Here is a 27,097-nt window from a genome sequence, read left to right on the forward strand (position 1 = left end):
GGGCCTACATGCTAATAAATCATATGGATAGGAAATACAACAGAGTTTCTTCTTTTTTCTTTAATTATTTTGTTATCTTTTCAGATTCCAGCCCAGTTCGAAATTTGCAGTCTTTTGGCACTGAGGAGCCTGTTTATTCTACCAGGAGGGTGACCCGTAGTCAGCAGCAGCCTGCGCCAGTGACTCCAAAAAAGTACCCCCTTCGGCAGACTCGTTCTTCTGGCTCAGAAACTGAGCAAGTGATTGACTTTTCAGATAGAGGTGAGTGGGCATGGTATGATTTGGACCCATTACAGAGAGGGCATGGTCAGCTTCTTTGTAAGGGAGGCTTGGGGGCCACCGCAGGTAGATGCCTAACCCTGACAAAATTCCAACTAGGTGCATATTGTTTGCCTGATTGCTTTCTAATGCCTTGCGAAGGACGGTTTGGTACTGGAGTTTTCTTGAGATCCAGAGTAGCTGGATCTATTAGATTGGATCTGCAGCAGGCAAAAGGGACTGGGTACCTCTTACGCACAGATGAAGAAGGCTTGGACCAGATTTCCTTCTTTTTCAATTAATTTTTTAATTTTATTTTTCAATTATAGTTGACATTTGATAATATTTTTTATTAGTTTCAGGTATACAGCATAGTGGTTAGACAATTACATAATTTACAAAGTGACTTTCCTGATAATTCTAGTACCCACCTGGCGCCATACAAAATGTTATTGGCTACATTCCCTATGCTGTACTTTACATCCCCATGACTATACTGTAACTACCAATTTGTATTTCTTAATATTGTCACCCTTTCCACCCAGCCTCCCAGTCCCTCTCCCATCTGGTAACCTTCAGTTTGTTCTCTGTATCTAGGAATCTGTTTCTGTTTTGTTTGTTTATTTTGTTATTTAGAATCCACATATAAGTGAAATCATATGGTCCATCCATGTCGATGGACCAGATTTTCATACAGCTTTGCTAATCAGTCCAGTTATCTCTGAATTTCTAAGGAGAGGTGTCCTTCAGTAATGGGGATGGTAAGCTATTGAGATTGTGATTCACCAGCCCTAATCAGAGGCCTTTGAGAAGAGATTACAGACTGGTAAGCTTCTAGCCTGCCAACATGGTTGGTTGGTTTGCTTGCACAGTATTTACATTTAAAAAAAAATTGTTACCGATATTTGAAAATACAGAAATTTTATATGAAAACCTGGGTTATTAGTTTCTTTTACAAAATGGAAAGCTCTGGGAATAGATGACCATTCACCCCAGTAATAATTGGTAGTTGTCCCTTGAGGTTGACGATCATCTTTCTATTTGGCCTTGTTCAGCCCCTGTAGGCATTTGGTGTACAACCCATGATTTAGAGTTTGGAATTGTGAGATTACCAATGGCTAACTCTAGAGTCAAGTCTATTCACACTTTCACACCACATCTGTTTAGTGTTATCCAGAAAGACAAATATTTTCCTTTGTCTTCTATCCTGTGTACTCCTGGAAATAGAGTGGTTTGGTAATGTTTTTAAAAATTTATTTCCATCCAGTTTTCATTGGCTCTGATTGGGGGCTTAGGAAAAACACACATAAGTGAAAGTATTAGGTAAACCACAAATTTAATTTTAGTCAGAATGTAAAGTTGCACAAAAAGAACAGTGTTCCTTTTTCTTCATTTTTCATTTAACCTTTGTAGTAGATAAATGGCTAAAAGTTACTGGTCAAATCATACAGGATTTGGGGAGCCCATAAATCTTCTCAATAATAAACTGTTAACCAAATGAACACTGTTCATGATTTCTACCAATTGCTTTTATTTTAGAAACTAAAAATGCAGTTGATCATGATGAGTCTCCGCCTCGAACTCCAACTGGAAATGCACCCTCTTCTGAGTCTGACATAGACATCTCCAGCCCCAACGTGTCTCATGATGAGAGCATTGCCAAGGACATGTCCCTGAAGGACTCTGGCAGCGACCTTTCTCATCGCCCTAAGCGCCGTCGCTTCCATGAAAGCTACAATTTTAATATGAAGTGTCCTACACCAGGCTGTAACTCTCTGGGTAAGTGTGCCCCAACTTTATGACACCCTGTGTTCTGTGGTTCACGCTCCCTCTGGATTTAGGGTCACCCAAAAATGTTTGGTGTTCTGTTGTGATCTGGCTTCTTAGGCAGTTCAGTGACCGTATGCTCAGAGCAACGGTGAATTTGTTGCCCACTTAAATAAAGGCATTTCTGCTTTGTGGCTTATTGTCCATGATAAAAGATCTGGAAATTAACTGATGCACCATTCAGTTTATTGAGAACTTTTCCCAGTGAAAAGTCCTCTCCCTTTTCTAGTAAAAATGAACCAGAAGACCAGTAATCTGCCAATATTTCATTGTATAGTACACAGTATAAGCTTAATGAGGATTAATGGAGTGTAAGCTCCATTATAGTGGTTGTATGGCCGTAGCTGTTAAGGAAATAAGAAAAACAGATTATATATCTATCAAAAGTCAATGAAACTTAAAGACTATACAGATGAGACTCTGGCCTTTTATGACATCAGTTGTTTTAGGTCTTGTGGCTTTGTGTATTTAATAAGTATAAACTAGACACACATTTCTTCTCAGATAAATGAGTATTTTATTGGTGTCTTCTGACAAACTTTGAACCCTGGCTGAGGGTTCATGCCATGACTTAACCTTTATTTGTGCTCCCTAGGTGAGCTTAGGTGTGAATGTTGGGCTTAAGCTTTTGTCTAGGGTTGGAAGGTGCTGACTGGGAGATAAGGGGCCTTTTACTACTGGGTCCGCATCTCAAATTTAGCCTTGAATGTGGCTAGCAGGTTCAGAAAAAAAGGTAGAACGGAGTAAGTTGTTGCTTTGTGGCTACCGTACATTTTCCCTAGTATTTTATTTATTTGGATGTTTCAGGTCTTAGCGGCAGTTTCTAAAAAAAAATTCAACCCATCCAAATGCCTAAAACAGAGCAGAAGCTCGTCTGAATGCCGTAATAGTTGTCATCCACGATAACTGTCAGGCCCAAGTCAATTTCCTTGGGATAAATAATGAAAAACCAAGGTTAGGTGACATCATATAAACCCCAGTACAAGCAAGAGATAGCTAATGTGCTTTAAGATGATTAGGGGATCTACTAGCTACTCAGGAAGGGAGGGAACTTTCCTCAGCTTTGCTAGTCACTATCCATGCATCCCTGAATTATTACTTTTTTTTATGTACTATGTTTAGTCATTCAATACGTACTAACTGAATATATATGTTCCTATTATCTCAGGCATGCAGGTGAAGGAGAACTTTTACTTAGGCACTTCAGGCTTTCCTGGAGGGTTTTAACTTTTCACAAGCACATAATAGTTTTATACCAAAATTGTTTTTTTAAAGTTAATGCCATTGTTTGGCCTAAGATAAGGATCAGTAATAATTTTGTAAGCTCAGGTTCATACTTTTCACACTGTGCCAGCACGTTAAAACCAAGAGTCAAAGTAAACTTTCCTCTAATGCAGCAGATTCGTATTTACCCTCTGGTCTGCCTCATTACGGGGGCTTGTCCTGGCAGAACTGACGCACAGTCTGACCCCATCTCGTCCTCTCCATTCTGGTCACTCCGCTCTGGGCACACTGGCCCCAGGGGTGCTGCTCTGTTAAGTATTCTCCTGTCCCAGACCCCGCTGTACTCGCGCTTCCCTCCAAGCTTAGCGCTTATTCCCCAGATACTCGTATGGCTCCTTCTCACTTCTTTCCGCTCAAATGTCACATTATGAGGGTGGCTTTCCCCATCCTACTGTGTGTGCAATGCACAAACAGTATCCTAACCTGTCTGCACTTGAGACTTACTTTCCTCCACACCGTGTATCTCTAGTTGAATACATATCTATCTGGTTTGTCTTCCTTGGTTAGTTGCCTCCAAGAGGTTTGGGATTTTGACATATTCCCAACTATATCACCAGAACTTAAAAAAATGTCTGTCCCATGGAAAATATTCAGTAAGGCCCGGGCTGGGTCGCTCAGCCAGTTGGAGCATTGTCCCTTATACGGAAAGGTTGCAAGTTTGATCCCACCCAGTCAGGGTACGTATGTGAGGCAGCTGATCACTGTTTCTCTCTCACATGGGTTTCTCACATCCCTGTCTTTCTCCCTTCCTCTCTCTAAAATCAATAAACATATCCTTAGGTGAGGATTGAAAAAAATACTCATATATGTACATACAGACTTTTTTTTAGTATTCATAAAAAAATGCACAGTGGTTGATTTGACATCTTGGATATTTTACATTATTAGCACCTAGACAATACAAAGAATTCCATTGTATTGATAGTTCATAAATTATTTAAATTGTTCTATGTTGAGTGACATTTAGATTCTCATTTTTACCTATTTTGAACAACAGGGTAATGGATAGTTTTGTATGTGTGTATTTTGGTGTCTTTCCAGAAAATCTTTTAGATAAATTCATAGCTGTGGAACTGCTAGATCAGCTATTGTTTTCAAATTTTTAATGTAGACATATTAAATTGGTTTTAGGTGACGTATTCTAAAATAAGACATGACTTGGATAATTTGCTCAGCAGTTATAGATGCATAATATCTAAAAGGGCACATGGTAGCAGCGACACTTTACATTTTATAGATAGTGTTTGACCTCTGAGGGTAGTTTTTTGTGCCTAAGATAAGTTGTGTGGATTCTGAAATTATATTTTTAATAATACAATTCCAGAGAAATGGCACTGTATATCATATATTAATTCCCTTCTTCTTCAGAACTTGGACTATTTTGCCCTTTAAAGCTTATTCTATAAATTGCATTGTATAATTTTTTAAATCCCCGTGTCTCCTTTACTCAAAATTAAATGTCTTTTTTTTTTCCACGAAAGAAAAATACAGATATTCGCAGGCTTGCAGTTTAGCTTAGCCAACTTATCTTTTTTATCCCACTAGCAGTGTCTTACCATCCCTCTCTGTCTTAGGTGCTTTATAAACTTTTTGGTTGAAGATATGCTAAAAAGGAAATAATGTTCTCATCATCCTCGTCAGAGGTCCTTCTGCAAACTGCCTGTTTAAAAGTTTGGTTATGGAAGAAGCCTAAATCTTTAAACAAAACCAGTGCCCCCCTCCAAAAAAATGAATATGTTTAATTTTGTCCAAAATTATCAAAATATGTGTACTTATATGATAGGAAAGACCATTTCCTTCTCCATTTTTTATAAGTTTCTGTTGATTATAAAAGAAGTTCATCAGGTAGGATAGAATTGCAATGAAAAGTATACTTGTTACACCTATGACTTGATCCATTTAACATAAGAAAGTTAAATTCTACCGAGAGAATATTCCTGCTTGTGATTTTGTGCCTTTATTGTAAACATATGGCTTTATGACAACTTAGAACTTGAGAAATACGTCATGAGAATAGAAGGAATTACAATTTATACTCAACATATGCAAGTAGGCTCAAATATTGCTAGATATCCAGCCTGTGGAATAAAAGAATTTATTGTGGGTGCAACCTGTGGCCCTGGCAGCACTTACCTTTGATGGATTTGATCTGTCTAATTCAATCTGTTTGACCAGATATATATTTAATAAACATGATAAAGCAGGAAAACACCCCAGGAACAAAAACCAGGTTTTTGTTTGTTTTTGTTTTTGAGAAAAAATAGCACTTTCTAAGTTTAAATCTTCTATCTTGAGATTGTTTTCCCCTCCTTTAACAGGACATCTTACAGGAAAACATGAGAGACATTTCTCCATCTCAGGATGCCCGCTCTATCATAACCTCTCAGCTGACGAATGCAAGGTAATTGTGTTCTCATTTACTCAACATGTGTTTATTGAGTGCTTACCATTTGCCAGACACTTTGCAAAACAATAGGGATCCAGTATGGACAATGGACAAGGCTCTCGCTCTTAAATTCTAGAGGGGGCCCTGGCTGGTGTGGCTCAGTGGATTGAGCACTGGCCTGCAAACTGAAAGGTCACCGGTTCGGACCCCAGTCAGGGCACATGCCTGAGTTGCAGGCCAGATCGCCAGCTGGGAGTGTGTGAGAAGCAACTGATTGATATATCTCTCACACACTGATGTTTCTCTCCCTCTCTTTCTTCCTCCCTTCCCTTCTCTCGAAAAGTAAATAAATAAAATCTTTAAATTTTTTTAGGTTTCATTTATTTACTTTTAGAGAGAGGGGAGGAGAGGGAGAGAAACATCAATGTGTGGTTGCCTCTCGTGCACCCCCCCAAAGGGGAGCTGGCCACAACCCAGGCATATGCCCTGACTGGGAATTGAACTGGCGACCCTTTGGTTCTCAGTGGTGCTCAATCCACTGAGCCACACCAGCCAGGGCTAAATAAATAAAATCTTTTTAAGAAAATTGTAGTTGGGGAAACATAAAAAACAATTGTGTTTTAAAAAACAATAGTTAGACAAAAGAATTAATTATAGCATGTAATGAGTGCTTTGACAGAAATTAACAAGGAGCTTATCTGTAGAATATTTGGAACATCACAGTGCATCTAGTGCATTATTTTTCATTGAAAGTTAACTTAAAAGTCTGCTAGGAACCTTTTTCACTGAGGACTTATTTGCATAAATATGTGTTCTCGATATTTCCGCATTAGGTTCTCTTCTTATAAATCTATGAAGACATTTGCTTTTAAAAAGTTTTTCAGCCCTGGCCAGTAGGGCTGATTGGAGCATTATCATGTAAACTGAAAGGTCATGGGTTCAATTCCCAGTCAGGGCACATGCCTAGGTTGCAGGTTTGGTCCCTAGGTCGAGGCATAGGAGAGGTGATTGATCGATGTTTCTCTCTCACATCAGTGTTTCCTTCTCTCTCTCCCTCCCTTTACCTTTCTCTAAAATCAATAAGCATATCCTTGGGTTAGGATTTTTAAAAAGTTTTTCATAATTCTTTGTCTCTTTCTGTGGAACACTCTTTTTGTTACTCTCAATCACACCTACTCTTGGTTAATTCTTGTTTTAAATTCTTGAAAAACATAGTCTTAAATAACCTTTGTGATTTTAGAATAATAGATTTAGGAGTAGAACCTAAGATCGTATTTTATGTGTTTCTCTGTGAGTTCCTGCTACCAAGGATGAACCAGAAAACTACGTACAAGGAAGCAAGAGTTAAAAATGTTGTTAATTACTATAAATGAATTGCTCAGGTAGTATTTGTACAGGTTATCCAAGCTGTTTAAAACAAAGTATTGTTTTTGTGTTTATTATTTTTTTACTAAGCTCAGGGTCACAGGTTTATTCTTATCTGAGGCTGTTTTATCCTGAGAAAAATTAGATTCCCCAGCTAACATAACTTCTCCCTGATTCAGCAATTTGTTCTCTCGAGAAATTCAGGGGATTTGTTCTTGTCGAACTCAGGATGGAAAGTTTCTTTATGTGTTCAGTCTTTCAGCAAAGTAGTATACTGTCAGTGCTTATATGGATTTTAAGGTTGAGGACACTTGTATTTTCTTTATTCCAGATCTCTTATATAAGCAAGGCAGTTGCTTCTGCCCTATTTAAAAGTGGTAGGTCTTCCTGTTATTCTTCCTATTGTCTTCCCGTTAGTCTGAGAGTAGGTCCAAAGAGGAGCATCTATGCCAACATCTGCATCAAAGCTAAGAAGGCATTACGCGCTTCCTTCTCTGAAAATAGCTGTGATCTCTGGTTTTTGAGAGTTGTCTTCTACCTCTTATTTCTAAATAGAATGATCTGATACTGTCAATGGTTTTACAAGAAAGTCTTCCTAAGGTATAACTTAAAATTGTTGGCCTGTAACAGTAGGAACATGTTACCTTAAACAATTTATTTTTTAAAAAGAAAAATTTAAATTTCAGTTGTGGAAGAGAATTCTGAATAAAAGGAAAGGACTACCTGATTTTTTCCTCTTTTGTGCTTTTCTTTTCGAGGGGAGTCAGGCTCCACATACTCTATCTTTACCACTGGAACATGTGTTTGGAGAATCAGGATAGTTTCTGGGAGATACATATTTTTATTATGTTTAGAATCCCAAATGGAGAGATTAAACTGATTCTTCACATTTATTAAAAGCTCTAACATTTTTCAAGTACTTGCATATGTGTGATTACTCTGAGTTTCCTGGTAAATGATTGCCATCAATGGTATGACCATGTTTAATCGGTCCTAGAGTTCTTTGATGGCATGTGCCAAACACTGTTGGTATCTAAGGATTCTGTGAATGAGATAAAAGGCTATTGTATTCAAAGGAGTTTACATTCTCATAGTGGGAGGCAAAATCAACATATAAATTCATAAGTAATAAGAATTTCATGTAGCTGTAAATGTAAGAAACAAAAAGACTAAAGATACAGAAGGTGACTGCTTTGGAGTTTTGGGGGGTGGTATGGCTCTGCTTTTGCTTGGGTTGTTAGGAAGACCTTTTGGAGGTGTTGGCATTTGATCTGAGCCATGGCTGACAACAAAGAGGCAGTTGTGTCAAGATCTAGGAAGAGAGATCTAAGTAGAAGAATGAACAAGCACAAAGGCTGTGAGGTGGGGATAAACTGTTGGGTTTGAGGGACCAGAACTTGGCTCGGGTGACTGGAGCATGATGGGAAATGAGGAAGCTGGATCCCGATCATAAAGGACCTGTGGGTCTTGGCACAAGGAGTGTGTTTGTATTCTGGTGGTTGTGGGAAGCATCTGGAGGGCTTTAGCAGAGGTGTGATGTATCTTCTTAAACCCTTTTCGAAAATCACAGCTTGCTAGTGTGCGGAGAGTGGACTGGAAGGGGAAGAGTTGACTCAGGGTAGTCTAGATGGAAGGTTGCTCTGAAGTTCAGGCAGTAGATGGTGGTCTGGACTTGTGTTGTATCAGTGGAAATAGTAAGAAGAATTGGTTGGATTTAGGATATATTTTGGAGGGGAGTAGCCTAATAGACTTGCTAATGAATTTGACATGAAGTGTAGGAGAAAAAAAAAATCAAGTACAACATTCAAGTTTTTGACCTGATCACTTGTTTAGTGAGAGTTGCTCTTTATTGATGTAGAGAAGACTTGGGGTGGAACAGATCTATGGGAGAATGGTGGTCTTCTGTTTTGACCATGCTGAGTTTGACTGTTGAAGCTGGGTAGACAGTTGTATATGAGTCCTTATTTCCCAGAAGATGAAACTGAAACAGTTGGGGAGCTAATGTGATTTTTCATGACTACGGAGTTAAGTTTCCCTGTAGATTTGACCCCAGGTATCTAACATTTTCTTTATACTTCTTCACTCTGTTCTTGCACTTCCTTATAATGTTTCGTTTTCACTATACAGTGGAAAGAGTCCAGGCTCAGAGTTATCAGTTAAACTTTAATTAAATTCTTAGCTTTACCACCACGATTTAGCTGTAATTATTTGGCTTCTCTGATTCTCAGTTAATGGCTGGGAAGACAGATTGTGAAGCTTGCCTTTCCTATATCTTACAGATTTTGTAATAATAAATGTGAAGACCCTTTGAAAATAAAAGCACCGCATAAATTCAGAGGATTTGTTCTTGTATTCTTACACATTAAGTAAATATAGTTGTAGAGGCAGGTGGATTTATTGACGTTGTTGATGGTTGCAGGTGAGAGCACAGAGCCGGGATAAGCAGATAGAAGAAAGGATGCTGTCCCACAGGCAAGATGACAACAACAGGCATGCAACCAGGCATCAGGTACGGCCCTTGTTAAAGCTCTGGCCATTCACAGTTTGAGAGCCAAGTCTTGGATATCCTCTGCCCATGACTGTCTTAGTATTCCATGCCTCTTGTTTTCTATGGTATGTCTAAGTAAGTGGTCTTTAGTCAAACTCAGAATCGTATTTGTTTTTCAAATAGCAAGTTTTCATGAAACAAACACTTCCACATCATAAATGAAGGAATCATGCAATATATAATAATCGGAGTGATAACATATAATAGTAAAAGATAATCTCGATTATTTGAAAGATTACACCTCCTGCTGTCTTTCCCTCATTTTGCATCTGCTTGTTAACCCATTGTAATTTATCTTCAAACCCTTCCAATCTGCTGGCACATTTCCAAGATCACCAGTGACTTTTCCTTAGCATTTGACATTTGTTGATGCCATTTTTCTTCTCCTTCTCTCTTCCTTTGAATTCCAAGATGCTTCTTTACCCTAATTCTTCCACCTCTCTGAGCATTAATTCCTTGTTCCTTCCTGAATGCCTTTGGTCTTTATTCTTGCTGTTTTTCTGCTCCGAATTCTATACGTATACCAAGAAGAAAGTGTATTTATCCTTCAAGGCCTTGTGCAACTCTCAGCTATTGTAGAAACTCTTCCCAAAACTTCTACAATTAATGAATTTCTTCTTTATGCATTTCCACTGTAACATTCTCAGAATGTTAGTTTAGTGCTTGTCACATATTGTGTATACCTAGCTCATCATATGATGTCTGTTTTGGGGTTAGATTATAGCTGGATAGCAGAGGAAGCACGGCATTGAGGGAGAAGTTTGGCTTTGGAGCCAAGCAGATCTGAATTTGAACACTGGTTCTTTTACTCTAGCAGTGTGGTCTTGGGCAGGTCAGGTAACTACCTTAAACTTGATTTCCTTGTTAATAAAAAGGAGTGAATGATACCTACCTGGCAGGGTAGTCAGCTAAGTCATGCATAATAAGGTACCTATCCCCAGTGCTCGGCAGGTAATAAGCACTCTGTAAGTTGTAGCTACACTTCACTTCGTTGTCTATCTTGAGTTCTGCTCTTTCTCAGTTTTTAAATTTTTTTTCATTTTTGTGTCAGTGTTTGGAAAACAGTAAGCTTTTGATAAATCTTATTGAAATGATCTTTATTTTATTCCTTTTGCATTGGTAGAGACTACCATCCTTAATTTGTGTTTGGGTTAATATTAAAATAAGTACATTCCTGAACTCCTATTAACTGACAGGGCAGTGGTCTTAAGGGACAGGAACACTGGATCAGGAATTTTAAAATCGCTAACAGTTTTTGGGGGGGGGTGGGTGGTTGTAACACATCTGACATCCCCTGCCCTTTTTTTTCTTGTTACTTTTATTTTGCAACTAATTGCACGTAAGTTTTCTAGCTAGCTTATCAGTTTTTTTCCTTCTTCCTTTAAGGCACCAACAGAGAGGCAGCTGCGATATAAGGAAAAAGTTGCTGAACTCAGGAAGAAAAGAAATTCTGGGCTGAGCAAAGAACAGAAAGAGAAATATATGGTGAGAAAAAGTTAAATATTTTAATAGTATGAACTCCTTTTGGTTTCTGACCTTCTGTTTTTTAGATCTGCTGTTTGGTGTTTTCTATAAGTAGAAGGAATCTTCTCTGGCAATTGGAATTTACTGCAGTTCCCCCGAACCAGGCTGGTAAGGGTGGAAACCAGAGGTCTTCCAAAAACAAAATACTTTTAGAATTTAGATGAAAAAAAAAGTTCAATCCTCTCGTTGTTTATAAGTTTTACTTTAGCTTTAAAAGGTTAAATTTACCCACTCAAACGAATGCCACAATGTCTGTATAAGGAAAAATATTCAAGTTAAGCTGTAGTCCACTTACTTTGATGGAAAAATGAAATTCCTGCATAATGAAAGATATTTATTCGGTGATATAGTCTATAAATCTTTTTGTGGTATTTTAAAGTTTTTTGTTCTAGTTTTAAAATTAATGCACATTTGCAGTAGAAAATATAGAACAATTAAGAAAAGGGTACAGAAATATACATTAATCCTACTGCCTAAAAATAGCCTTAGCATTTTGGGATGTACCCTAGTTGGTTTTTTGTTTTTTTTTTTAAAGATTTTATTTATTTTTACTTGTAGAGAGGGGAAGGGAGGGAGAAAGAGAGGAAAAGAAACATCAGTGTGTGGTAGCGTTTCCCATGCCCCGCCCCACCCCACCCCACCGCACCCCGCCCCACCGCACCCCACCCCACCCCACCCCACTCCACCCCCCGCGCGGGGACCTGGCCCACAACCCAGGCGTGTGCCCTGACTAGGAATTGAACCAGTGACCGTTTGGTTTGCAGGCCGGCACTCAGTCCGCGGAGCCACACTGGGTAGGGCAGATGTCCCCCTAGTTTTTTACATAATACCTTATTTACATCATTTGGTTATTACTATAAGTACATCTTTGAATTCTGTTTTCACTTAATATCTTGAACTAATTTTCTCATTTTGTTAAAAATTCGTCAAAAATTTTTGCATAAATTCAATTTTAAGTGAAGAGTCACTTTATTATAAACCTGTTAACGAATGCTTACTGTTGAAAATAAAAAATAGGGAAGAAAAATTCCAATAAAAATTACCCGCCACGATATTGCATAAACCACTGTTAACATTTTGGAATGTGATCTAGAGGTCTCTTTCTGAGGTGTGTTTTTGTTTCTAATTGTTTCATTTTCAGTTGGAAGTCATTAGAGTAAATTATTAGAAGTATGGTTTGTGACTAGGCAGTCAGCATGGCTTCACTAAGACAAAACTACGCCACACTGTGTATTCACTTTCTTGGGAGGCATCACCGTCTTGAAGGCGGCTTTATGAATAAGTGGAAACGGGCTGGTGTGCGACGAGTGTGGGTTGCGGGCTGAATTTGGCGCTGAACACCCACGCCAGGCTGTGCTGGGTTTGTGGAGGGAGGGCTCTATAGTGGGCCGGAGGGTGCCACGTTGCGTTCTTCTCTGTCTTGTTAAATGTTTCTATCTACAAATTGGGTAGAGGTGTAATGATACGCATGTAATACCATTTATTGATTTTTTTTTTTTTTACCATTTTTACCATTTTTGCTAGGCACTGTGGTTATGTTGCTCCCATAATCTTTGTAGCATAGGTAGATGGTGTTTCACCTATTTTATAGATGGGAAACAGGGTTAGAGAGGTAATTTGCCCAGAATCATAGCAGTAGGAAGAGTGTCTGAAGAAAAAGCTCCTGAAATTTATCTTACAAACATCTGCTTTCCAGTAGTTTGAGTGGTTATTTGGACCCAGCCTCCTGGTGAAAAGGCTGTGGATGGTTTTTTTTTTTTTTTTTTTGAAGCTTTAAAAAGAAAGGTTACCATTTATAAGAACTTCTAGAGTAGGTAAAACTAATCTGTGGTGATAGGAAAAAAGTTCCTGAAACTAGAAGAAATAACTAATATTTAGAACCTAAATCTTGGATGACAGAGTCCACATTCAAAAAGATATCCATCAGGTGGGCCGAAATTAACCCTAAGAAATTTTACTAGGAGTGAATGGTTTCTTCATGTGCTAATGGTTGTGTGAAGTCTATGATGTTCTTCCTGGGATGGGCCATTCACTCCACCTAACTACCATTATCTTCTATTCTGTGGATGGGAGGTGGAGTCTGTGATGGAGTGGGAAGGGCTAGAATCAAAGGTTTAAAAGGAAAATTTCCTTTGTGGAACTTCTTTCCTGTGAAAGGATACTTGTAGTAGGTGCCATGGTAAGATTTGGTAGTTTTTAAAACTGGGTTATTTTTATGCTTTTAATTTTCTTTGACTGTTCTCTCTTTCGTTCTTGCTTAATATTTAGTAAAATACTTTGCAGAGAGGTGAGCCTGTTTTTCATTTGTACTTGGGCTGGAGTTCCAAAGTGAGAGCATTACGGTGCCTTTGGCGGACAGTGTAATAGTTCAAAGGAAAGAATTTGCAAAAGACCATTTCGTCCAACTGCCCCTTCCTACCTGCAGATTTTCCTTTCAGTCTACTAAAATCTTAGACTATAGGCTTAAAGATTTGTTATTTTGTTTTGTAGTTTTTAAACGGGGAAGTATCCACCAAGGTTTCTTCCAGATCTCAGGGTTCTAGGAATCTGTAATGCCTTTGGGTTTGTTATATTTTATTTATTTGTACTGTTGTGCACATTTTCACAGGGAGAAATGGGCAGGCACATAGCGTTCCTTAAGGGGCTTATTTAGAGACAGAGAAGAATGAAAGCTCCCTTTTGGAGAGGTTGTAAGAGCATTTCCCTTCCAGATTCACCAGAGTGGGTAATAGGTGTCTTCTGGCATTAGTGTGCCTGATCAATAGTATGTTCCAAATCCATAGTGCCTAGTGTATTGCCTGGCAAATAGAAGGCAATAAAAAAATAGGTTGGTCCTCTGGTTGGCATCAGTTGAAATGAAATAGATGATGTTCTTAGAAGTAGAGAATATCATGCTCTGGTTGTCTTCCTAGGAACACAGGCAGACCTATGGGAACACTCGGGAACCTCTTTTGGAAAACCTGACTAGCGAGTATGACTTGGATCTTTTCCGAAGAGCACAAGCCCGGGCTTCGGAGGATTTGGTGGGTATTAAAACCTCCAGCGGAGGACCACTGTGACGAGCACTTAGAACTGCCAAGGAAAATGGTTAGCAATCAGTTTGACGGGAATCGGATGGACCTTGCTGCTTGAATGGACCTTGCTGCTCGAACGTCTTTCCCCTTCCCCCAGCCATCCTTTTGTGAGAGTGTATCCCCTCCTGTTCATATTTAAAATTAACTACCCCTCCTCCTTTCCCTCAGCCCTTAGAATTTTTTCCCTCCACCTCAATTACTGGAAGGACCCGTTGGGGATGGGTAGCTGGATAAAACAATGGGTGCCCCTTTGTCTCAGTTGAGTAATTTGCAATTCGGAGAACCTGTAGACTGGGGGATACCCCCTGCTGTTCTCTTAACCCAAACAGGAACTCCCCTTTGCAGGGTTGCCTCAGCCCTCCGTGCCGCTCTGAAAGAGTCGTGAAGAGGGGTGATGGGGTGCTGGGAAGGGCGCTTGTCAGATACTTTAGTGTGAATGTTTGACACGTCCAAGTTTTACAGATTAAGTTGGTTTTCTGTTCTGATTTTTACTGACAGTTTGTTAACGTTTAGTTTTGATATTCTAGGCAGCCTTTGTTCCAACAAGTACGCTTACTGAAAATTGGGATCGATTAAATGTATTCAGGGAACCTCTGTAAAGTGGACCTCTCTCTCTCTTTATAGATTGTATTGAATACTTACTTGATTTAAAAATCCTTCAATAGGCTTGTTGAAAGTTTCGTAGGCATCAGGGCTTGCTTGCTCTCTTGGCTGGGATGGGCTGCTACTGCTGGTTCCCTCTACGCGTACTCTGGAACCAGACCATTTCCTAGGCTAGCCTTTCTCAGTGCTTCGCCTGGTTATGCCTAAAAATTATTTTTAAAGGACCTAGGTTGAGAGGGTGAGTTTGTGTCATGCAGGCCTACATAGCTTTATAAAAGTTCCTGCAGATGTAAAGCACATTCTAGATAATCCTTTCTGTTTAGTTTTAGAATGTTTTGTAAAGGTGGGGGATTTTTATTTGTGGTAGATTGCCTTTTGTAATTCAGTTTGGCTCAGGCTTACAAAAACAAAATTTTACCAGAGATTTGTGATGTTCGAGAGATGAGACTCCAAGTGTAGTAGGTAGAAGGGAAAAGCTGTTCTTTACTGAGACTTGCAGTGAGCTTCCTGGTTGCCCATGTCTATGTATCCTCCTTCGGTTTCTCGTGAGTTTAGAAGCCATTTGTGTCTTTATTTTTTCATAACCTAGCATGGTGACATGCACACAAGCTTACAAAACCAAAGATGATTATAGTTCATACTTGAATGACATGGGTTTGAACTGCATGGGTTCACTTAAACGTGGACATTTTTCAGTAAATCCTGCAAATGTATTTTTTCTTTTCTCTAGCTTATGTTATTGTAAGACTACAGTATATAACATGCAAAATATGTGTTAATCAACTGTTTATGTTATCCACAAGGCTTCCAGTCAACAACAGGCTATTAGTATTTAAGTTTTGGCAGCGTTAAAAGTTACAGACTGATTTTGGACTGCAGTGGGGGTTGGGGCCGGTACCTCTAACTCACCACATTGTTCAAGTGTGAGCTGTCATTCTCATCCTCCTTTGACGGGTGATTTCTCTCTCCTCTGCATTAGGAGAAGCTAAGGCTGCAAGGCCAAATCACAGAGGGGAGCAACATGATTAAAACAATTGCTTTTGGTCGCTATGAGCTTGATACTTGGTACCATTCTCCCTATCCTGAGGAATATGCACGACTGGGACGTCTCTATATGTGTGAATTCTGTTTAAAATACATGAAGAGTCAAACAATACTCCGCCGACACATGGTAAGTTGTCTGGGGACCCATGACCATGATTGCAGTAAAAGCTATAGGATCTCTAAATTTTGGCATCACTCTGGATAACAGTTATCCAGCATCTCTCAGTGGTCAACCCTAACAGGATGAAGGTACGGAAAATTGAAAGCCACATTTCAGGGTGGCGGTGTGCAGCCTGTGGCGTGGCGGGTGCCAAGTGGCACCTAAAGCAGCTGATTGCCGTGAACCACATCCTGTCATACACATCTCCCTGTCTTTTTTCTTGTTGCCTGCTCTTTTCTGTTTCATCCTTTGAGTATGAACTACTTCTGCCCTTGGATTTTTTTGTATCCCAGATTAGATGAAAATAAATAGACTTCATTAACAGAATGGGCTCTTTGGTGCCTTCTCAAGTTTAGTGCTTTTTGGTTTTATTGTCAACAAATAGGCTTACTAGATATTTTGTAGCTTTAAGCCACCTTTCTTTCCCTAGTTTTGGAATGAAAAGTCTCTCTTTTTTAAAAAATATTTTTATTTATTTATTTTTAGAGAAAGGGAGGGAGAAGAGAGGGAGAGAAACATCAGTGTACAAGAGATACACATCAGTTGGTTGCCTCTCACATGCCACCTACTGGGGACCTGGCCCACAACCTAGGCGTGTGTCCCGACTGGGGATTAAACTGGCAGCCCTTTGGTTTGCAGGCTGGTGCTCAGTCCACTGAGCCACACCAGCCAGGGTGTGAAAAGTCTTACAGGGACTTTCTGCAGTGGAGTAGGGTTCGAGAAATGGTATGAGACAGGGGTGAGTCTTTCAGGCAGGGAAACCTTTCTTTTTTCTTGTTTCTATGGAGATAACATAATTTGGTTCTAAGGCCTTTTAGGGTGCCTTTTCTGCTTCCATCTTTATTTCCCAGGATTTCCATATGCTGAGCTTCTATAACGTAGGCTTCCCATGGTCTGTCTTTTATACTCTTCTATCCAGTTTGATGATATTGCTTTTTTTGTGTTTCCAACTCGGGAACACACAGCCTATAGCGTTGTGGCCCAAATCCATGCCTACGGATAAAGCCTTTCAGACTGTGGTACACTGGGTTTGCGGTGAGGATAGAGTGCTGGAGGCGGGTTATTGGCAAAGACTGGTGGGGACACTTGGGCACAAGGGATGATGGTACCAGAAGGACTGGCCTCTGTGATTGTAGACCACAGAAGTAAACTAAAGTGCGGTTTTGCTTTGTGAAAGTAAGACTGGTATTTTTATTGATGAGAACTGCTTACCAGTTCTGCCCTTTTTCTTTAATTGTGTTTCTGGTTATTTAGTGGCACTAACCAGTGAAACGGCCAAAAGGTGCAAGAAATAGTAGTAGGTAGAGAAAACAAAGGGTCTGGATAAATCTGAGGGTCAAATAAATATTCTGAATTATTTTTAAAGATTTTATTTATTTATTTTTAGAGAGGGGGGAAGAGAGGGAGAGAAACATCAATGTGCAAGAGATACATCGGTCAGTTATCTCTTGCACGCCCCCAGCCGGGGACTTGGCCCAGGACCCAGTGCCCTGACTGTGACTCGAACGGGCCCCCTTACGGTCCGCAGGCCGGCACTCAGTCCACTGAGCCACAGCAGCCAGGGCACATATTCTGAATTTGTGAGGATCAACTGTATTATATGAGTTAAAAAGCCAAATTTTAGGAAATAAAAATGTATTTTAATCCATACTTCTGATTCATGTTGCTTCAGGCATAATCGCTGAAACGGGCCTTTTTTGGCCACGTAGCTAACAGTTTCTATACAAATAGTTGTTTTAGCTTAGCTGTTGTTGGGGAAAGCCGCATGACAAAGGGCTGGTGATAGGGACAAACTATAGGTGGAGCTTTCTTGGAGAACTAGTTAATATTTGGATTTACATGTGACAATTAGGTCATCATTCTTGAGTTGATCAAAAGGCACAATAAAATTTAATAGAAAGTGCTCTGGATATATACATGTGCTTTTGAAATGTATTTACATGAAACCTTTAAGGAATTCACTTTTTTATAGCAGCGATTTTTCAACCAGTGTGTTGCAAGAATTTTTTAAAACAAGTGATACCTGACTGTTTTAGTCAGGGGCATTGACTTCTTTACCCTTAGATCATCAGATTTTTTAAAAAGCAACAGCCAACACAATAGCCATCTGGAGTGAATGCCCTTGTCTTGAACCATAAATATATAGGTCATATAATAGAGTTGCATCTTATTGGTCATGTCTGCTTGGTTAATTCTTGGTACCAGAAATCCTTATATAGAAGTATAAGTATAGGCACCTGATTTTTTAAAAAGTCACTTTGGTGCAAAAAGGGATAATTACTATTTTTATTTTTGTGTAAATCAGTCAAGATTATACCCATTTCTTTGTCATATTGGCAAAAAATATACTTCTGGTGTGCCACAGAACTTTAGTAATTAGTTTATGTGTGCCACCAGATGAAAAAGGTTGAAGATCAGTAATTTACAGCCATGGCTGACTGGCTGCTTTAAATCTATTAGCAACTGAGAGTAAGGAAAGGGGTACCTTGTGCCCCCTTGTGGCCAAGTGCCCCTAGGGTGCTGCTGGGCCCCAGGCAAGTCCCAGCTTCCTGCTCAGTCTGGCTGCCTTGCCTTCCCCCAACCCTTCCTTTTTTGTTTCCTCCCACAGAAGGACTTGCTCCTATTTTCTTATATAACAAAGGGGACACTTGGGGGCAACCAGAGAAGTTACTGGTAAAGGTGAGAGTAAAGTACTCCTATCTTTACTTAGCAACTCTAAGCTGCTTGAAATAAGCTGCTTAAGAATTTCCTGTTGTCGCAGGCATTTTCTAATAAGCAAGGGTATTTTTTGTTTATCTGGCTTTTACGTAGTGGATGGTTTTAATCTCCTGGATTGAAACAGTGCCAGAATATAATCCAGAAAACTTGTTCCAAACTGCTAGAAAATATCATAAATATATCACAATGATTTAGAAGCCTTAAGTTGTTTTACTAAAAAAGAAACCTGTTCTGCTGCATGTTCTCAAGTGCGTGTCCAACTGTCTGTCATCTCGGCTGACTAAATTTGACCTGCGATCCTTTTCCCCTTTTGCGCAGCAGTCTCGTTGGGAAGGTTTGTTTCCCTGATGTGAATTCCACTCTCTTGCAGGCTAAGTGTGTGTGGAAACACCCACCCGGCGATGAGATATACCGCAAAGGTTCAATATCCGTGTTTGAAGTGGATGGCAAGAAAAACAAGGTAAAAAGCGGCGACCTAGGAAACAGGGCTGGTAGTGTTGTGCACTGACAGATTTCAGAAGGAGTTTGTTTTGTGTCCATCTCACCTTGTAAAGAAGGTAGAATTCTTCTGTTGGCCAAAATACAGTTTCTGCTTCATTAACAATAATGACATGATCTTTAACTTTAGGCCTTTATCTCATAAGTTCAGGAATCACTGGCCTACACATGAACTCTTTTTTTTTTTTCCTGCTTGTAGATCTACTGCCAAAACCTGTGCCTGTTGGCCAAGCTTTTTCTGGACCACAAGACATTATATTATGATGTGGAGCCCTTCCTGTTCTATGTTATGACAGAAGCAGACAACACTGGCTGTCACCTGATTGGATATTTTTCCAAGGTCAGCAGGATCTGGACATTAAGAAGCTAATGGTCAGAGCAGGGTGATTGATACTGCCTCATGGGGACTCAAATCACCGACAGGAAACTGCAGGGTTCTGGACAATGAAGACAGCCCTTCCCTTAAAAAAAAAAAAAAAATGGAAAATCCATATCAAAGATTGTTTAATGAAAATGTGCCATTCTTTATTAAAAGCTTCTGGTTTATTCATTTCTGGATTGTGGGTTGGAGCTGCCTATTAATTACTGGCCAGTGCCCTGCCTTCTAACCCACAAGCCCACATCTTGTAGTCAAGCCAGCTCTTCTGGCTCAGCCCTCTTGTCTGTTATTAGCTCAAACCAGGTATTTATTCCTTTAGCCCCCCCCCTCCTTTTTTTAAAGCTGGGTTCTTTCACACTGATAATCCCATAGTGCCTTTAAAAACTCAAGGCCAGGTTGTGTTTATGACTTTTTAATATAACAATTTTATTGAAATATAATTCCCATACTATACAGTTCACTCATTTAAAGTGTACAGTGGTTTTTAGCATAGTTCCAGAGTTGTGCAACTATTGCTAGTTTCCGTTACCTCAATTAGAAAGCCTGCGCCTACAAGCAACCCTCCCCCATTCCCACTCGAGCCCACCCAGCCCTTCCAGGGGTCTCTGTAACTTTGCCTGTTCTGGACATTTTGCATAAATGCAGTCATACAATATGTGATTTGATTGTTTTTTACCTCCTTCCAGAATGGGGATTACTGTTTCAGATCCCTCCCTCCTCCATGAGGCAGCCCCGTTTTGAAAAATCGCTTTTAAAGAGGGCTGCCCCGGACTGTGCAATCTAACCCTTTTTTCCCTGCTCTGTGACTATAAAGAATCCAGAGTGAGCCCCCTTAAAATGAGACTGGAGGTCTCAGAGCTACGGAAACCCTGGGATCAAGGGCTTTGGCCATCATAAAGGGTGTGTAACAGCTGGAGCTGGACAGCCACTCCCAGGACTGGTTAGCCAGATACTTTGCAAGCAGCCTTATTTTGTATCTGTAGGACTGCTGACACCTTTGGTTCTAAACCCACATGACCTGTTCATCTGTCTGTTCTTGGTTTTAGGAGAAGAATTCATTCCTCAACTATAACGTGTCCTGTATCCTTACCATGCCTCAGTACATGAGACAGGGCTATGGCAAGATGCTCATTGATTTCAGTAAGTGGGACTGCTCAGCTCCACATGGCAGGGACCATGTGGACATCGTTGTCTTTTTGTCCTACGGTCTCTGCAATTTCTGACTTTTAGCTGGTGTGTACTGGCATAAAGTGAGTAAGTGGGCAAAACCTGAACATCAGCAGTTGGCCTGGTGCACATTGAATACTCAGTGAATGCAAGGCCTTCAGCCTGGGACCTGGCAGTAGGCGACGTAGAGGAGAGTAAAGTGAGCATGTTAGGATTAGCCCAGTCTGAGACTTATGAACAGCACATGTATGTATGAGGCCTCAGATCTCTTTGTGGATGTTAAAGATTTCAGTTTTGTAAGGACTTTTCTGGAGGCAAGCAGGATACCTGCTAAAAGGCTTTGGGCCTCATTAATTGTGGCTCCCGTATTCAGGAATTTGCCTACTCACTAGAATTTTATTTGTAACCCCAAAATCAGTGCTCTTGGCACTTCTGCTATCATCCGCGGATGTGCGCACAGCAGCAAAAAAATAAGTCACCACACATTTCCAGCAGAGGTCAAACAGAGTGCCTTGTTTCAGCTTAGTATAAACAAGTGTTCTTCCCACGGTCTAGGAGTGCCATGTTTTTCATATTTTTGTGCTTTTTGTTGCTGATTTTAAATGGTCCCTAAGTATAGTGCCGAAATACAGTCTAGAAAGGTTTTGATGTGCTTTACAGAGAGAAAATTTGTAGTAGGCTTCATTCAGGATAGGTTATTGTGCTGTTGGCTGTGAAATCAATATTACTATGTGGACAATAAATATTAAACAAGGTGTTGTTAAACAGAAATACATAAATAAGGTTACCTAGTGATTAGCTGATGAAAATGTGACCCGAGGCTTGCAGGAACCTAACTCTGTTTCCCTAGGAGCGATGGTTCCTTGTTCACTACGTCAGTATTTGCAGTGACGTTGTAGAACAGAGCTGCAGTAATAAGAATCGTATTGTGTTTCACTGTGGCTCAATATGTGTCAGTCAAAATTAGAATTCTTAGAATTCTGAGGGGAGATAGTCTATCTTTAATAGGTAACACCTATTTTATAAACTTAATTTTGTGGAAATTTTGAAACAGACAAGTAGAATAATGGTATAATAAAACTTCCTTAGTGGTTATCATTTTATAGCCAATCTTGTTCGACGTATATTCCCATCCTCCATTATTTTAATATCTCTAGAAGATAATGTCTCTTACACCTAAAAAACACCAAAAGTGTTCTTAATATGATAAATTACAGTACTCACATTATCCTGCTACTGTGATTTTGTTCTTTAGGAAAAAAGTATTACTTTTACTCAGATTCATATAGAATTGATATATTGGTATTGACAGATGTGGCTTGTAAATGTTTTTAATCTGAAAATTGCCACTCCATCGCTCTTTTTTCTTTGCTATTTATTTATTGAAGAAAGCAGGCTAGTTTCCCAGTAGTTTCCCAGACTGAATTTTGCTGACTGCAGCCCCATGGTGTTGAATGGTAAATGTTTAGATGTTAGAACTAGAGGCTTCTTGAGATTTGAGTCCTCCCAACCACTTCATAGGTGGTACTGAGATAATCTGTTCTTAATTTTTTTTCCTTTTTAAAGCAACTTTATTGAGGTATAATTTACATACCATACATTCATTCATATTCAAAGTACAATTTAGAGAATTACTACATTTAAAGAATTGTGCGATCATTCTCGCAATCCAGGTTTACATTTTCATCTTCCCCTCCAAAAAACTTATACTTACTAGCAATAATTAATTCCCCATTTCCGTATCTCTCCACTTCTAGGCATCTATGATCTACTTTTTAAAAAACAATTTAAAATTTTTTTCCAATTACAGTTGATACTAGTTTTAGGTGTACAACATAGTTATGAGACCTTTCTGTAACTTAGGAAGTGATCATCTCAGAAAGTCTGGTACCCATGTGATATGATACGTAGTATTAAAATATTATTGACTAATCTACTTTTTGTCTCCATTAATTTTCCCATTTTGGACATTTCATATAAATGGAAGCATATAGTATGTGTCCTTGTCTGTGTGGCTTCTTTCATGTAGCATAAGGTTTTCAAGATCCATCCATGTTGTGACGTGTGTCAGTACTTTGTTGCAAAGACTCTCTTTATAGCATTGAAAGAGAAAGCATGAATGACTGGTGATGAAGCATCTCTCTTAGCTCTTTATCTTTAGAGGTTTGTCATTGACAATTGTTTTAAGGTAATTGGATTATGGATTATGTTAGGGGAAGGCAATATCAGGACTACTAGATCTTCAGAAAAATTCATCAGGTCCTTTACCAGTTTCTTGAAGGATATGACGGCGATATACACAATGTACAATGTACAAAGGACATCAGATGGAAGAAGTGCACTGGGCAAGGTGTGAGGAAAGGGTGCAGAGGTGCCCTGCCCTCTGCAGGCTCACCGTTCTCCTTGTGCCTCCACTTGTTCACCAGCCCCAAAGCTCCGATGACTTACTTGTAAAGTTCACAATTTGAAAAGTAAAAGCTATGTAATGAAATGGCCTCCCTACCCTATTCCCAGCACACACCTGCAGATAACCATTGCTCTTGCAGTGTCTGTTGAGGCCTTCCAGAGTTTCTTATGTCTATTATAGTAAATGCAAATACACATTCTTCTCCTTTTCCTTTACTAAGGCAGCATATTCTATGACAGCTACATAGTTTTTCACTGAATGAGTAAAATTTGTCTGGAGCCTAATTGACAATGCAAAGTACTGTACTTTTTACACCTTCTTCCATATTGGCACATTGTTCTTTTCTATTAGGATGAGATACAGTGTTGCTGAAAAAAAAAGTCTGTGTGTTTGTTCCCTCGCAGGTTACTTGCTTTCCAAAGTGGAAGAAAAAGTTGGCTCCCCAGAACGTCCACTCTCAGACCTGGGGCTCATAAGCTATCGCAGTTACTGGAAAGAAGTGCTGCTTCGCTACCTGCATAATTTCCAAGGCAAAGAGATTTCTATCAAAGGTTGGTTTTTGACTCTAGAATGGTTGTACCCAAGATGTTAATGCCACTGGACATTTTGACTTTTCGTCTTGGCCCTGCTCATGCTTTGTAACCCGCAAAGATAGTGCCCCATTCTTTGTTTTTTCTGAATGTAACACAAGGCCAGCTGAATGCGGGCCACTGTGGAGACCCTTAACGGTGCCTAGGGATTCCAGGGTACTTGCCTCTTGGGACTGGTTGTATGATTTGGATTCTCAAATGCCAGGTTGTACTAATATTTTAATTCTGTTTTTTAAAAGGTTTTATTGATAACATTTTAATTATTAACAAAAGTTTAGATATGAATGAAAACTTGAAGTCTTTTGGCACATACGTGAGCTTCTAAAACATCCCTGTATATTTATGCAAGGGTACAAGAATTTAATGATCTGGCTTTGACCTTGATTTCTGTAAGGGCCAAGACTGGCTTCTTGCTGTAATAACCGTCCTGTAGTTATTTGGACTGGTTGACTGAATGCTTCGTAAACTTTTTCTGAGGAGGTTGGGTTGTGTGTCAAAGGCTCCAACCATTTGGAGTTCGTTTGGATGTCCTGTAAGGGCAGGGGCGGAAGGATCCTGATAGGAGAATCCGCACTTTGGCCAGGTCCTTACTAGCTCTTCTTTTTCAGAAATTAGCCAGGAGACAGCTGTGAATCCTGTGGACATTGTCAGCACTCTGCAAGCCCTTCAGATGCTCAAGTATTGGAAAGGAAAACACCTAGTTTTGAAGAGACAGGTAAAGTTTTTGTCAGCTGCTTGCTCATTGCCGAATGTCCCTTGAGGCCTAGCAGAACAGAGTGGGGTGTTCGCACCCTAAAGGTCACCTCTCCTTCTTGAAGGAGTTTGGCTACATGCACCTTTTTATGTGGTCTCATTTATTCAGTGTGCGGTGGCGCCTCCGCCGAGCTTACCCCCTCCTTACCCGTGCCGGCAAGCTCCTGTCGCGTTCGGGTGACACACGTTAAGCAGCTTGAGTTAAGCAGCCGTACGTTGTACAGCACTCTGTCGTTCGGCGATTTTCTCAGATTGCAGAAAATTGCCCATCTGTAGAAAGGAATAAACTCTAGGCTTGTGAAAGTGGCTTTAAATTCCTTTAAGAAATGCTGTCTCCACTTAAACACTTTTAAAATGGTTTTATAGTTGACTCACACTTACCATTAGGGAAGATGAATAATGATTTTCAGGTCTTACTAAGGACATAGGAGAAAGAAATGGATTTGTAAGTCAAAGATAATTTTTTTTTACACCTTAGTATAGTATTAAATCTTGGGTGATTCTTTCTTTGCCAGCAGTCATTTTGGAATTCATATATAAAGCCATTGTAGTTGAATGTGTACAATAATTTTTCCCATTTTTCTCCTCTAGGACCTGATTGATGAGTGGATAGCCAAAGAGGCCAAGAGATCCAACTCCAATAAAACCATGGACCCCAGCTGTTTAAAATGGACCCCTCCCAAGGGCACTTAAAGTGGCCTGTCACTCTGAGCCAGCGAACCCCAGCAGTAGGAATCCGCACCCTAGGGATCTGTCTGTCATTTCTGTTGCTCTCGTGATTGGCAAGTACAGTATCCTTTGGGAAGGCCACCCCCCTCAGGACTGTCCTGGCTCCGACCTTCATGTACACTGCAGACGCTGGTTCTGAGGAACTGTTGTTTCGGCCTCAGTGAGGTTGCCCAGATGGGATCTATATTAGACTTGAGTGCAGGTCCCTCGCAGCACTGACCCAAGGTATTCTGTTTGGTACTGTACCTGTCCAGTCACCGGTTCTCTCCTCATGTTCTCTTACCCCATGAGGTTGTGTTGTGTCTTCTAAACTTTGTAATCGTGCTTCTTGCCGCCTGGTCGCCAGACCTCCAAATATAGTTGCCACTGCCGGGACCTTTCCAGTTATTCCTTACATGTGTTTTTTGGATGGGCAGGGAAGAGGTGACACCTCTGAGTGTGTGCTGGGAGGGGTCTCTTCCCTTCGGATTTCATCTCACTTTCAATATTTTCCTCCATTTTTATGGAAAGACCTGTTTTGGTCAGTATCAGGCTGGTCAGAGTCAAATACTTTGGAAGCCCCACCCTGGGATCAGTCTTGGTAACAGCACATCATCTATCTGAATGAGCTGGAGAGAAGTAAGAGGTGGTGATTCTGTATTTTGTGTTGAGTTCACCCTTGGGCAGTGGGCCCTGTCTGGGTGGAAGGGAATGAATACTTTTTGCCTCACCAGAAAGTGCCCAGTAGTAAACGTTTTCTTCCTTCCTTACTTCCTGCCCCTTTTTATGTTTGCAGGTGCCAAAATAATTTCCAGTTAGTTCTCCCTTTCATGCTGCATGTTAACTGGTTCAGTAATTGCAAAGACCTTTTCACGAGTACCAGTCTGATATCGCACACCTGTACTTCCACATAAGTTGCACTGATTTTTTCTGAACATCCTTGGAGAAGCAGACACTGTAAAGTATCTCAGCCCATGACTCAACAAGGCAGGCAGAATGGCCACCCCGCCAAGGTCTGCTTCTCTTTTCAACAGTGCCTCGCCCTCCCCCTAGGACTAAAGTGCTCATGCCCTTCCAAGAACTCCTCCTCCATTTCCTCTTTGGGATTTGCCACCATCCCCCTAGTCTCTGGTCTCCTATTTTTGGGATTTAAGTGAAGGAAGAGATGCTCCCTCTAATTTCGCTCCGGCCCATTATAACCTGCTATCTTGGGGCAGCTTTTGATGTATGACATGTCACCCTTCCCAACTTGGTCGCCTACAACACTGCTGTCTTCATGTGGAGCCCTCACCACAATCCCGACTCTGGTCATTTGTGCCTTTTCTCTTGTCATCTCTGTACACTACTTATATTCACTGTGGGTTGGGGGGAGCTAATTTTAAGCATGTTCAGTGGCAGCTCCCTGCCAGTTTCAGTGTCACTTAAAATTTATCCAAAAGCAATTTCACTGGGGGTTTTCTTAAGGGATAAAAGCCTTTTACAGAAGCTAACCCTTCCCCACATGTGGTAGAATGTGCTGTTCTATATCTACTCCTCAATAAAGCATGTTCTCTGCTCAAGTCTGTTTCACTCAGAAGGTCTCATTTATTATGAAAATGGTGCAGCTGACCTGCTACTAATAGGAAATGCACTTGGGATCTGTTTTCCCTAGCAGTACACTGTTGAGGGATGTGGTTAGTGGCTGTGGGAATTTTTTTCCCCTGATGCAAGCTATCAATAGGGGGTGTGTTTACTCTGAATTTGTGTAGGTGGTGGAGTAAATCCTTCCTCATTTTGGTTCCACAAGGACTAGTTAGTATTATTC

The 27,097-nt window shown here is 40.2% G+C and overlaps 1 protein-coding gene across 3 annotated transcripts in view; it reads left to right on the forward strand.

Moving 5' to 3' along the window:
• The window catches only part of KAT7 (lysine acetyltransferase 7), a 32,460-nt gene extending 5,608 nt beyond the window's left edge, over nucleotides 1-26,852 (forward strand). For 2 of the 3 annotated variants that reach the window (XM_054585381.1, XM_054585380.1), the window contains 13 exons: nucleotides 85-261; nucleotides 1,798-2,037; nucleotides 5,688-5,770; nucleotides 9,540-9,629; nucleotides 11,055-11,153; nucleotides 14,105-14,215; nucleotides 15,849-16,040; nucleotides 19,162-19,251; nucleotides 19,489-19,629; nucleotides 20,715-20,808; nucleotides 23,647-23,793; nucleotides 24,441-24,547; nucleotides 25,177-26,852. In XM_054585381.1, the coding sequence (XP_054441356.1) occupies nucleotides 85-261; nucleotides 1,798-2,037; nucleotides 5,688-5,770; nucleotides 9,540-9,629; nucleotides 11,055-11,153; nucleotides 14,105-14,215; nucleotides 15,849-16,040; nucleotides 19,162-19,251; nucleotides 19,489-19,629; nucleotides 20,715-20,808; nucleotides 23,647-23,793; nucleotides 24,441-24,547; nucleotides 25,177-25,278 (1,673 nt within the window). In that variant the 3' untranslated portion in view covers nucleotides 25,279-26,852. The remainder of the gene's footprint in view (nucleotides 1-84; nucleotides 262-1,797; nucleotides 2,038-5,687; nucleotides 5,771-9,539; nucleotides 9,630-11,054; nucleotides 11,154-14,104; nucleotides 14,216-15,848; nucleotides 16,041-19,161; nucleotides 19,252-19,488; nucleotides 19,630-20,714; nucleotides 20,809-23,646; nucleotides 23,794-24,440; nucleotides 24,548-25,176) is intronic. The other variant, XM_054585382.1, reaches the window with a different exon arrangement.
• Nucleotides 26,853-27,097: the final 245 nt, after the last annotated feature.

This window comes from Pteronotus mesoamericanus, unplaced genomic scaffold (genome assembly GCF_021234165.1).
Source record: "Pteronotus mesoamericanus isolate MK-2021 breed Mesoamerican mustached bat unplaced genomic scaffold, CSHL_Meso_final contig_84, whole genome shotgun sequence".
Taxonomy (NCBI): Eukaryota; Metazoa; Chordata; class Mammalia; order Chiroptera; family Mormoopidae; genus Pteronotus; species Pteronotus mesoamericanus.